The sequence below is a fragment of the Pagrus pagrus genome, assembly GCF_965226575.1.
Source record: "Pagrus pagrus genome assembly, chromosome: 9".
Lineage (NCBI taxonomy): Eukaryota > Metazoa > Chordata > Actinopteri > Spariformes > Sparidae > Pagrus > Pagrus pagrus.
The window spans coordinates 25755189-25769158 of record NC_140193.1 but is presented as its reverse complement, the minus strand read 5'-3'; the positions used below and the strand labels follow the sequence as shown (position 1 = coordinate 25769158).

General features: G+C 43.7%; 1 protein-coding gene across 1 annotated transcript in view; it reads left to right on the top strand.

Moving 5' to 3' along the window:
- The first annotated feature begins 728 nt into the window (after positions 1 to 728).
- Positions 729 to 13970, top strand: part of adcy5 (adenylate cyclase 5) — a 97948-nt gene continuing 84706 nt past the window's right edge. Inside the window, exon 1 of the mRNA XM_084361146.1 lies at positions 729 to 2713. Coding sequence (XP_084217272.1) covers positions 1784 to 2713 — 930 coding nt within the window. The 5' untranslated portion in view covers positions 729 to 1783. The remainder of the gene's footprint in view (positions 2714 to 13970) is intronic.

The following is a 13970-nucleotide window of genomic DNA, read 5'->3' as shown; positions in this document are numbered from 1 at the left end:
AGCTGCTAGGCTAAACTGTGCCGGATGAGCTGTATGGAGCCATTATGTGTTTAATTAAAGAAGTCCACAGCTACTTCAGTTGTTTAGGAGAATGCTGCAATGCTGTTTTGGTGTGAAGCCCCAGAGATGTTTTGTGGACAATGAGACGTCATCCAACTCTCCATCAGCATGGGAGGAGGAGGTAATGACTGAATTTTGATCTTTGGGTGAACTGTACCTTTAAAACATAAAACACAAGAAGTACTTAACAATTAAAACCATGAGGTTGAAAATCAAACAGGCAGGATCGTGATGGGAACAAAACATGTGTCCAACAGAAGCTCTTTGCAAAACCTGTCCAATAAAAGTTTTGGTGCAAAGACATCCACCTTCATTCGAGCTGAGACCAAGTTGCTTTGTGGACAGAGAGGTTCACAAAACATGTGTTTGACCAAATTATTCTGAAAGACAATTCTACGTTGAATCACTGTGTGGAGAACCTGAGACTGGGAACCAGTGGAGAGCAGCAGCTCACCGGGAGAGCAGTCCGCCCCCAGTGCCACACCGTGGGTGTGTGGGTGAGTGTGCGCGCGAGGGCCATCCAGCTGTGAGAACAGATCCGCCCATTCATCGAAAGCGCCCGGGGGTCGCACAGCCTCTGGTTTTAGATTGACCAGCCTGTCGTCCAATGACAGCGCGTCAGAGCGTGACTCACCCCCTCCCGTTTCCAATGGAAGCGCGGCGGAGAGGCGGGCTGCAGGAAGCACACTTGGTTGAATGGCCATTGAAGCTGCAATCAGCGGTAAATATGTTATGATGCCACGCTCCAAACAGACGCCGAGCGGATTGTCCGAGGCTGCGGGAGCGCACTTTGGCACCGGGTAGACACTTGGTGAAATGCTGCCGCTGCACGGCCGCGGATCGGCTGTGCGCGGACTGTAACTGCGGATCAAAGCAGGAGTCGCTCTCCGGGGATTTGAGCGGTGATGGACAGCTGTTGGACATCGATTCGGCGCAGAGGTTAGGGATAAATTGACCGTGCGGTAACACAGGCTCAACCATGGACCAGGGAGCTGTGCTGTGTGGCTGCCAGAGGAGGAGGAGGAGCGGCTGACTTTTCTCCTCCGCTCCCATCAGCGCAAGTGTGCGAGCATCGTGATGATGCTTTTTGGACAAACGTGAGGCTCCCCCCGCCGTCCAGGCTGCGATGTGTGCTCAATACAGGTGCATCAAGACTTGACGGGACCAGAACAAGCCGCCAGCATGGGATCCACCTTTTTATTCCCCTCCAGCTCCGTCTGTTGTGTCCTCACACGGATACAGGAAACACAGATATAACGGGCTCACAGCGTGATTGATGGTGCTGCGCTATGATCTCTGGGGACTCTCTGAGTTGTGTAATGGTTTTATTTCATGTACAGCGCGCGCTGCCGTGCACCCTCTCCATGGATGGCAGTTAATTGGGCCCAATGATGTAGAGCCAAATCCACCTGGATCTCATGTTCCCTCCTCTCGTGGCGGAACTGGCTCCCCTGTGACTTTTGCGCATGTTCAATTATTTTATCACTTCAATTCAATTTCTTTCTTTTCTTTTTTTTAACATTTAGAATGAATGATTGCTTCTAAAAGTGGGAGGAGGTCACCCCGCTGGCAGATCGTGCTGTTAAGATTTAAAGCTCTCCAACTATGAGAAATTCAACTTAGGACAGGCTTCTCTGGACTTAATTGTTTCCTTCGCTGATCAAAACTTTCCCCGCAGTGTTTGTGTGTTCAGGCACATTTCCGTCGAGTCCCTCTCGCCACCATGTCCAGATCAAATAGTGTCAGCCCACCCGGAGTCGGTGCGCCCGGGTTGAGGGGAGGGACCGAACACAGATCAGCCTGGGGCGAGTCTGAGTCTGTGGCCAACGGGTGCCCGTACTCCGCCAGATCCCCGCGCAAGAAGCTCAGCCGGACCAACAGTCGGTGGAGGGAGGAGGATGATCAGGAGCACAGGCAGACCGGGCGAGCCTCCACGACCGTCAGCAGAGTCAGCTTCAGGTCCAGGTCGGCTTGGCAGGACCATGGCGAGGAGAGCAACAAGCGCGCGTCCCCGAAGCGTCCAGACGGCGAGGTGAGACCCAAGTCTGTGGAGCTGGGTCTGGAGGAGCGGAGAGCCAAGCCGAAGTCCGACGAGGAGGAGGTCATGCCCGAAGTGAACTTTTCTTTCGTGGCGTGCTGCATCAGCGTCATGCACATTTTCAAATCCAAGAAATTCCAGTCGGAGAAGTTGGAGCGGCTCTACCAGCGCTACTTTTTCCGTCTCAACCAGAGCAGTCTGACTATGCTCATGGCGGTGCTGGTGCTGGTCTTCACGGTCATGCTGGGCTTCCACTGCTCCGGCGGGACAGCGAGGCCGAGCGTCACTTATGTGGTGGTATTCTCCGTGGCCATCTTCCTCACACTCATCCTCATGGTGGTCTGCAACAGGAACGGCTTTCACCAGGACCACATGTGGATTGTGTGCTATGTGGTCATCCTGGTGGTGCTGGTGATCCAGGTGATCGGAGTGCTGCTCGTGCAGCCCAGAAGTGCCTCGGCGGGGATCTGGTGGACCGTGTTCTTCATCCATGTCATCTATACGCTGCTGCCCGTCAGGATGCGCGCCGCAGTCATCACTGGAGTTATTCTTTCTGCCATCCACGTGGCTGTTTCTTGGGTGTTAAACGGGATGGACAGCTTTCTGTGGAAACAGGTATGTACACGAGTTTGATTCGCTTATATCTTTTTTAACATTATGTGGCGGGGCAGAGATTCCACGCACACACTGTGCGCAATAACGCGCGGCAGAACACGGGCAGCTCCATTAAAGCTTCCTCCTGCTGGACTTGTGACAGTAGTATGTTAATAAGTGGCTTGCACTATATTAGCCAGTCTACTGGGCAGTGCAGTGTTGTGACTGGGAAACGTTTCTCACAGCACTCTCTAAGGGTTAAGCGAGGAAAAAACGGGCACAACCCCCCCTATGCAAGGTCTGCTTCTTCACACAGCTGCCAAGGTCACGATTCTGTGTATTAAGAAGTGTAAAACAATGTGTGCTGTTGAGGTGAGACCGGCCCAGTGTCTATGATTCATCACATCAAAACCACAAAGATCCACAGCTCCTGGAAGTGGACTGGGAGTGAGTGATGCAGCCACACTGACACTATATGACCACTTGTTTGAAGTGTTTGAACACTCCTTGCCTGCAGATGTGGTCCGACCCACAGTAGATTATTTGAAGTTTATGAGCCCCAATGTTTCATTTTTGCCAGGAGCTGATTGTACAAACCAAACAGCCGTTAGAGCGACCAGAGGTGGAGTCCACTGATCAGAGACATGGTTAACTAAAGAGGCAACTGGGCAGAGCAGAGGGGCGTCAGGGTAGAAATGATGCTTGGAGGAACCCCATCTGGCCTTAGAAACTCTTGAGTAAAGGTTTTAGATAAAGTGGCAATAAATAAATAAGTGGTACAGTTCGTCCTGTTCCGTAACTTCTCACATCCCTACAGGCTGTTTCTTCAACTAGCGTTTAAAAACTTGGTCGACACATTGAGCCCTTGAACGGCAGACAAAGACTTTGCTGTGGGATATAGCCTCTGGTTGCCACGGAAACTGTATCAGCTGCCTTGTTGCTCCTCAGGCTGCAGACAACTGTAAGTTTAGCACAAGTACACTTCAACACACTGCAGCGAGATATTCCTCTGTGGTCGGAGTTGGATGAAGTTTCCAATTTTTTTTGTCTTTCCAGATCTTTTTTGTTTCATAGGATGTGTAAAGAAAACATCACACACATGATCAGAAACAGTAATGTGATTACAGGTACTTTTTATGTAATTTGGAAGCATTTTGCCAGCCACAATATCACCACCAAAAGTCAGGATAGTGTCTTCACCTTCTATTCAATGTCTTCAATGTCAGTTCTGCTGCTACGTCTCTTTGTGATTCGTTAACACATCATGTTCATCATTTCACCGTGGCCACACACAGCTCTCAGTTCATTCAGGGTGAATCCTCGTAATTGTTACAGTGCACAGTGGTTTCCTGTCAGGATGGATTGTGTGACTGTTTATTGTTTATTACGGTGTTCCTGTCACAGAGTCCTCCACGTCATGACCTTTTTGAGCACACGTTAGAACAAAGAGGATGTTTACCTGCTGTTTGGGGTTTCATGTCTACAACAGCCAAGAAATGCAGCTAATGTTCATCCTGCTCTCAACCTCTTAATATTGGCCTCTCGCCATGAATATGAATCACATTTAGGACTAATCGTTTTATTGTAAAGTAAGGAACAAACTGCAGGTTAAACCTACAATCTGAGCTGTTTTAAAGAAGAAGAACATGTTTGTTTGTTTGACTTCATCTGGACTTGTAATAAGCTCAGTGCTGATTGTTTAAGGGGATATTGTGTGCTCCTCATAAAATCCAAATGCCTCGGGTTGTATTTTTACTACATCAGTATTAGTTTTAAAGCCTTTCTCCACTGCTGGTGGACTCGGTCTGCAATATAGGTGCTTAGATAAATGGGTATAATTTTCCACCATTATTTAAAGGTACACTAAATTGCATCATCTGCTGCGTTCTACAACTCAGTATTATTAACCTCCAACTGTGCTCTCCTCTGTGTGATCGAGTGTGGAGCTCTGTAGCTCCTCTCTCCCACCACATTGCTTTAGCTGTTCACTCAATTAACTGTTTTTATCAGGCCTTTCCCTGCTCATAAATATTTTCTCTAACAACGCAGCTCTTCTAGAGTTAGTGCTTTTATAAAGAATGAATATGGCAAATGTGGTTCAAGTCATTTTTTTTTTGGGTAAGTCGAGCCTTTACTTCCGTAACTTATGTGCATCACTATGTAACAGGCGTTATATAAATATATATATTTATGTACAATAATAAAATATATAAGGCTGTACTGCAGCCATGGTTACCAGCTTTAGCAGCGTTATTTTAGATCACACTACCTTGTTCGGCATGCCCCGCCTTACTGAAAAAAGTATGAACCAGAAAGTTAGCATGATATGACCTCTTTAAAGGACTATTTAATGAGCATTTTACAACACCGGGGTTGTAGAATGAAATTTGAGTTAAATCCCTTTATGCTACAGAAGGAGTGTACATTGGAGTAATGAAGCTGCTCTGTAGTCTGGTGTTATGGCAGCAGATACTTCTGTATCTGATGGCAGCAGGGCGAACAGACTGTGGCTGGGGTGGGTGTTGTCTTTTATTATCCTAACTTCTCAATCAGAAAAACTCTCCTCATCCCTTGTGATCAGGGCAAAACTGGCAGCCAGACTGAAAAGCACTTGGAAAACTAAACTGAAAACAACAAGTCATTCGAGTCATCATGTCTCAAGTCAAGTCAAGCCACAAGTCTGTAAAGTCCAAGTTGAGTCTCAAGTAATTTATTTTCTGTCAGGTCAAGTTGCAAGTTATCAAAACGGTGACTCGAGTTGACTCCAGTCAAACTCGCAATGACACTTGTCCTCATGTCTGAATATGTTTGCCCATCGTTAATGTCTCTGAATGAGATGTTTAAACTCAAAAGGGGTCTATCCATGATCTTTCAAACACTATGAGGCCAAAAGTATTTGGAGTCGTCCATACTGTTCTTCATGGTTTGGGCTCGGGCCCTTTGTTCCAATGAAGGAACATCTTAATGCTACAGCAAAGTGACATTTGAGACAACAGTGTTTAACCATACCGCATTAAAAAACTGAATTGAAGTCTATTTCCGAAGCCTTACAGAGTCTTGAACAAAGGACAACATGCTCCAGAAATTAGAAAAGAAAATGTCCCACACACACTGTATCTGGGCCATCAGTGTGTATCCAACTTTAGAAAGAGAACATTGAGTTACACACCATTTAAAACCCAATCAAGGTGCATGAACAGTCACAACTTCTTACTCCGTAATCAGTGACGTGCAAAGAATGTGTCGACCACCAGAAAGGATGTAGGATTTCACTTTTCATCCGTTGTTTCTGTTGGGAATCTAATGTTTAGTTATGTAAGCTGATAGTTTAGTTTTTTGTGTGAAAGGCATGTGACCCTGCATCTATTTGTATTTTCTGTGAAAGCCATATTGTCATTTGATGTGTTGATGTGAGTGTGTGGGAACGAGCTGCTGTATTTGTTGTTCTTTCCTCACCATGCTGTTGTTTTTAGCATATCTGTTCTCCCCTGTTTACATAGGACCTGGCTACTCTCTCAGTTAGACCACTGCTGTTTAAATGGGATCTTAAGATAACGCTGGTTCTTATATGTGGGCTCCGAGGAATATGCTGAGTTTCCACAAGTCCGTCAACCTCGTGACCTGTAGTAATACTCTTTAATGAACCGGAAATCACATCCGTGTAAAACTAGGATGAGGTTTCACTTTCATTGTCATCATTGATACAGGTTTGTATTTCTGAGCTCTCACAGGGACACCTCTCTGTGAAACTAGTGAACATCTGCAGTACATTTTAAGATGAAGCAACCTGTTCATTGCCACTTCTCTCTTTTTGTGGCCCCAAAGCCTGTCCTATCATATAGGGGCATTATAGTGGCAGAGGTACGTATGATTCACATCACTTAATATTGCAGTTCATCCTGGAGGCCTTTATTTAATGATGTGAGGGAAACTTCCCCCGCAGTGACTTCATAGTTGCTCAGATTCCCAGAGACGATAATGTCCAGGTGCAGCCCAGTCGCTAGAATAAATGTTGGCAATTTACATTTCTGCAAACCACTGATATGTTGAATCTTTACATTTTTTTCGGTTCAGTTTTATCATGTGACAAACCTTGGTTAGGTTTACATTTATGGTTTATGATTTGGCCAGAGATGTCATGACTTCTTGTGAAAAATAGCTATTTTTATTGGCCAAACACGGCTGGAAATTGTCCCAAGGTGTCCTTAAACACATCCAATGGTGTAAATACTCCAGTGAAGATGTTCAGCCCCGTGCATATTTTGTTTATGAGTTCATATGGTTGCCTTTTTACTAGTAATGTGAGTGTAATTGTTCTTTTTGTTCTCTTTTTTTTTTTTTTACACTTCTGGTTCTGGTTACAGACTCTCTCCACATCCCAAACAGAACATTACAAAATACACTGCAGTCATGTGAGCCTCCATGTGTGATGTTTGATCAAACCCTCATTCCCACATTATTTCTTTCTCTCTTCATCAGTGACCCAGTACACGTGTCCAATCATATCACACATTTGGTTCCAATAACAGGGGACATTGCATAAAGATTCCCCTTTGCGGTGTGTTGACACAGATTAGTGTGGTGTACAACTGCTGTGGTGTGGAAACAATATTATTCAAACTGTGGTAGCACTAGATAACAGCACTGGGTGGACTTGACTGGTTGGCGCTGGTATCAATGACAGAAAGTGGTATGGAAACGTATTATAATTAATTAAAAATAATTATGCTGATGACATTTTAAGAGTACTCAACTAATGTAGCATCTCTAAGGTTGTCAGACTCACAGTGGACAGTGAAAATCAGTGCTGCAGAACCAGTGACATCATCCGTTTCTCTTCCAGGCAGTCTTCTTTCCTTTGAAAATTTTGCACCTATTACCCACAATGCAAGCCGACAACCAACAGCTTGGTTATGGTTTAGTGCAGTGTGCGGCTAGTGTGGTTAGTGTGGTGTGTTTGGTCAAGTGAAAATAATGCTATTCAAACGCTGGTAGCACCAGATAACAGCAGCGGGTGGACCTGAATGTGAGTGGCTGTCTGTGGCCTGTCGGCAAACTCCGTTGTGGTTCGTTACAGGTGAACAGAGAACAGCTCACAGCCTGTGCAGCTACTGTTTTAGGGCCAGATTTCATAAAAAGTTCCAAGTGGCAAAGCTTTTATGTTTGCACTTTATATTTTTTTCTTCGCCTTGTTGTGATTAGTTTTCACAATTGGAACAGAGACATTATATAAACAGGAACACAGTACTTAAACAGCCTGGGCTCAAACATTTTCATAAAATAAGAATATTTCTGTGCTTAGCAACAGACATAACTAATGAACGGGCTAATTAGCCGACTAACAACATTACCAAAGAGCCTGAATCAGGTTGTCAAAGAGCCGCATTCGGCCCACAGGCTGCCGGTTGAATAGGTCTTCCTTACAGCAGAGCTGGTTTTATGAGGATAGGGAGACAGGTGTCGACAGGACATGATGAAGGACAGAACTTTTGTTTTCCTTTAACTCTTTCTGACCTTACGAACCTTTCCTGCAACCTAGAAGGTTTTTTAGGAGCTCTGGACCCACTAAGCAACGATTTAATGATTGAAAGGTCAAAAGATGGTAAGTTAACTTGGTTAAATTTTAAATGGGCTAAATTTGGTTTAAAACTGAAAGTTTTATATACTACTAGATTTTGTACAACCACTGTTTCATGGACTGTATTTCAGAGTGAAAGTAGTATTTGAAACAACATTTATGTCTTAGACAGATAAAAGTTGGTATTTTCTTTGATTTTGGAACTGGATATAACCCGCAGTTACTATCAGGGTACTTATTGTATTTAATTAATTAACAATAATAAAGTTGATATCATTTAGAGTTCTACACTGATTCAGTAATGCATTCCCATATGTTTGTCTCATGAATAGTTAAAAATGAAGATAAAAATCAATGTGGCAGAAACAGAAGCCCTTTTCACACAGAGACTCTGCATTATCACCGCAAAGAAGGCTCGCCTTTACGCTTTTGTTTGTTCACTCTGAACCGGGCAGTGGAACCAAAAGAGGCGTGACGGTACACACCATAATGTTGACATCCGTGTGTTTTTTTTTTTACATGTTTCCTCCTGTTAATCTAAACAGGCTGTTTATAATCATATGGATGCAGTTATAACGTGCTGCGATTGAGATCCTGACCCACCATGCATTGTGGAAAGAGACAAAGTTATGTTTTTTGCTCTAGATTACATTATAACATAATCACCATCAGTAAACAACAGAGCCTGTCTGGCTCTCACTCATGAGGAGGGATGCTGTTTTCTGGGGGAAAGTTCACTGAAGTCCCGGTCAGGAGGGCTCACAGTCACAGTGATTTTTTTTTTTTAAATACAAGTTTTCAGAGACAGTAACTACAACAACACAATAGTGGAAGGAGACAAACACATGTTAAGTTAAAGTTTTTTGCTCTAAATCACGTCACATAATCACCACCATTCAAATGCAGGAGCCGCCTGGCTCTGCTGCCGTGGACAGACGCTGTTTTTCAGGGGCAGAAATGTAACGAGGAGTCAGTAGGACAGACAGGATGACAAACGCTTTTCCACGTATGGATGTGGTATTTTTTTCCTCATATAAGTTGCCAAAGACACTATCAGCTACCACCATTACTGGTGTTTGGTCCTGTAACCTGGCTTTGTGGGTTGAAGTGTGGGACATTTCTCTTTTATTTGATGAGTGAAGGATCCGTTTAGTTGTCAGACTGTGAACACCATCAGACCAACACACCCCTGTTCTGCACCTCAGGCTTTTCCATTCACACAGACGCCGTCTTGCCTTTGCTGTGGCGGATCAGAGGCGAAACCAAACTGTTCCCCCTCTCCGCATCTGTAACTTTAAAATGAATGGCGAGGCGGAGTAACGGAGCATGATTCCTGCACCGAAAGGGCAGTGTGAATGGGGCTAATGATATTTTATTTTCCATGCAGTCATCTTACTTGTGAGAACCTGTCTACATTAACCATAATGCAAGTCAACAGCAGATACTTTGTTGTAGATTCAGGTGTGTTAAGCAAATGAAGCTTCCAGCACAGCCACAAAGGTTTGGAAAACCCACTTCTTTCAATCTTCACAACTAGAGATATTTACATTTTCAAACTTGTAGTCTTTAGCCTAAACCACAGTTTATCAGACTTTGTGCAGCATCCTCTGGAAGCACAAAAAGCTTTATACAACTTTTTTTAAAAATATATGCAGCAGTTATTCCCCAAGGCTTTCATGTAAACTATGAAAATCAGTGGAGTGCCCCTTTAAATGACCCTTTGAATCCCCTTTTAATTATTATAAATAAAAGAGTAAGAACATTTAAACTCCTGAGGTACTTCCTGTGTGTGTTTCCTGGGACTTTGTGGTTTGGGAGCTCTGCTTCCGTTCTTCTCTGCCCTCTGTCCAGTTAGCGGAGGCATGTTAGCAAGCAGTCACAGTGGGCAGGGTTCCAGTAGTAACAGGGTTTTCTGCTTATCTAATTGAATTACCCACTGCCCGTAACGTGTGGAAATTCAAAACAGATGTCCACATCATCTCTCCCTCTTTTACCTGCCTTCTTAAATCCATCCCTCCTGGTCCTGACCTGCTTCTAGACATGCTTTTAATTTCCCTGTGAGGCTCAGTCCCTGTGGACAGACATTTAACCACTTTCCTCCCCTGCAGGATGAACCACATGCACTCTAGAGCGATGAGAAACAAGTGCCCCTCGGGAAAACGGTCTAAATCAGAATCTAAACATCAGATTTCACACTGCTGGGTTCACCTTTTATCCCCGACCCTTGTGACAGCATGCAAATATATAGTTTCAGCTGCTCTTTGCTTTGTTTAGTTGTTTTTTTCGAATGTGAGCACCCGGAGGCTCAGCAGTGTGACAGGGGATGCTGCTGTTTTGGAGATCATACTTGAACCAAACATGGATGCAGGGCAAACCAGAGTACCTTTTAGAAACCACTGCTGACGCATTCCCCAGTGAGTCCACAAAACTGTGCTCAGTACTCCTGTAACTTAGCAACAGATTCTATTTCACAAACACCATCCGACTCCGCTCATTGCTTCCCTGGGAGCACCTTTACCTCCAGCCGTGGACTGCCTGCGCATTATTTTGTGTACTGGGTCAAACAGGGACAGATACCTTCTGCAGAATGCTTTTAGCATCGCCCCTCCACACCGTGCTGTTTTTTCGGCTAACACAGTGTGCAGGGTATGTTAAAGAAATATACTGTTTATGATGAAAATAACACAGTACACATCAGGGGTCAGTGTGGCATATGTCATATGCAACATTACAACGTGTTGCATGTTTGATAATGAGAAAGTCCTCTGCTTGTGATGTTGCTGTAATTATGAGCAAATTCTTTGACAGGGAAAGTTAAAACTGATGGATTGTTTCCACATTGTTATTTCCACTGTGGTGAGCTGAGCAACACTTGGCTGTTGGGCTTCATTGCTTAATTCTGCTCATCTGACATTCATTAACTTTAATTTGTTTGTTTGCTATGTAGGAATTCAGACTCATGGTGATATTATTTGCAGGGGGAATTATAAATGATTATGACACACATCTCTAACATGGAATTATTCCTCTAGCAGGACAAGCTCGCGTTATTATAAGTCTATGCTGCTTCTTGCTGAGCAGACCAGTTTTGTGATTGTTGTTGCTGCTGCTATTTTTTTTATGTTATGGGAGTAAAGAGGTTGTTCCCAGCCTGATATTTAGACCAAGTTTCCATTTTGTTACCACTTCATTATTGTCTGACAATAGCTTCTTGTTAGCCGTTTGTTGTTTGGTATTGGAGCGTTGTTTGCCTCGAGCAGTGGGATGTGGCTAATGTATCCAGAGGCTTTGTTAGCAGTTAGCCCTGGTGTTTATTATGTCTATGGAGTACGACAGGGTGCAGTTTTCTTTTCAGCTAATGCTGTGAACTGCTCAGGCCACTGGATTTATATTATTTACTAGTGAGACTAATATGTGTTCTTAATGAGATGACACTATACATACTGTGTATAGCCTAATCCATCAGCGTTTAACATGACATCCTGACCTGAGTTCATGAGGTGAAGAGGATCCTTGCTGCTGGTTATTTCCAGGAGGCTCAGGTCGAATGCCCCAACAGGACGAGGCTTATTATGATCATTAATGTCGCGTGACTGCGTGTCCAGGCCATGAGTATGTAATGCTGGATACTGGGAGGATTGTAAACAGTCGACAGTTTGTGATGAACCCATTTTGAATCAATTTTGACTTGACAACAAAAAGATTTAGACTGAGTTGTGTCTCATGACTCACAATGTACCCCAACCAATGTAGCCCTTTACATTGTTTTTGATTTGGACGCTCTGTCTGTCTTGAGGATGTTTTTCAGTCTGTAACCTGGTTAGCTTTTTTACATTTTTCTATCCATTCATTATCACTTTTTCTGTGTACAGATTGGAGCAATATTACTGATGCCTTTGAGCACCTGAAGTGTGAATTGTTATTCTCATGTGTACAATTCATGATAGATTGAGAAAGATGAGGGAGGCAGTGTGATGCAGCAAGGAGGAGAGTGTTGGGGGAGTTAACCATGCCCGAGATGTACCTTCTCCGCATTTTGTTTTCTCTCTAGTGTAGCAGTCTGTGCGTTCAGACATCGGCTTTATTTAACTGTTCGGTTGTGTTCGCTTTCAGCTGTTAAGGAGTGGTGTTAAGTTGCAGTAAACTGCTTTCTTCTATTGTGAAGAATGTATAGGACACATAATGTGTTTATAACCGAGTTAGCTGATCTTTGTTAGCAGCAATTCTTTGATAGTACTGCAGGGAGGAAGAGTATTAACAGCCCCTCCATTGACCATGACTCAAGACAAGCACTTCATTGGTTAAAGACGCACCTTCAAGCCGGTAGACTTGTTTTAATGGAAATATCAAACCCTCCCACACTGACACTGGTCTGACCTATCGAGTGAAACCGAGTCAAGTCAAACCAGCACATGTATGGAAAAGCCCCATATAACGGCAGGATTTTCATTCCCCCCCTGCAAGTGCAGCCATCAGACTGGTTGTAACAGTTGTGCCTTTAGACATGGTTATACGTACTGAACTGTATAATGTGGCTGATGCCTTTGGGGGTTTCAGTTTTGAGGTGTGGGCTTAGACAGTTCAATAGATGAATATACTGCTATGTGTTGATCATTTTAATAATATATACCTCAGCTATCACTTTTAAACCTTGCACATTGTAACAGCTTGAATCTCACTCATTTCACAGCATTGACTGCCATGCCTGTATTTGCGATGCATTTGACAAATGAAGACACTGAAACTTAAACCATGCCAGCTGTGCCACAGTGATTAAAAAGTATTAGGGTTGAGGTGAAGGGAGAGTCTGTCTGTTGGCACTTAATCCATCTCTGTCAGTGTTCAGAACTTAGTCTCCTCTGTTTTTTTTGTTTTTTTTGGAGGAACGTCCATCATCAGTTTAAAATGGATTTTGATGGCTGCTGTGAAACTCAGATGGAATCAAAATCTCACCCATTTCATGAGTCACATGAGATCCAGGTCTTGATTTACTGCGAAGAGAGACTGTTATTTCACGCCTGACGCCTCACCCTTGTTTAGTCTGTGGTTATTTGCATTGTTAACATCACTGGAAGATGATGCATACAGTTACAATCTGATCCTGTGGTTTGTTAGACTATGAGAAAAACGTAGTGCTTTTCTCAATAAGTCATCTGAGAACTGCTCCACTGTGACATCATTAGGCAATAAATAATCTATCCAGGAAGTAAACAGCTCTCGCCCACACACATTTAATGTTATGCACTTTATTTTTAGAGCACATTCAAAAACTAAAACACTCAAAGAAGACTTACAAAACCAATTTATGTAAACAGAGTGCAAAAAAGTGGCAGAAGTGGAGCTGTCTGTCCATAAAAAACAGACACGGACGGTGTAAATAGCAAACATATTGCACTTTTCACACTTATCATTCGCCCTAGAAGCCCATCAATGGTTACACATTGAATCTGGCCTCTATAGCAACAAAGCATCTTCATCAGATAGAACGTCGCCACTATTCATACTTGGAACACTGTGAGATGTTTTAACTGAAAACAGGCAGTTCCTCGTCATCAGTTTCCGCGCAAAAATATCCATGAGTGTTCAGTAATTTTGGTTTGATATCCACATCCCCAGAGTGTGCACGTCTTACAATGACGTTGCTCAGAAATCAATCTAGACTATAAATGTCAGGAAACTTCATTTCTGCCCACATTTTGA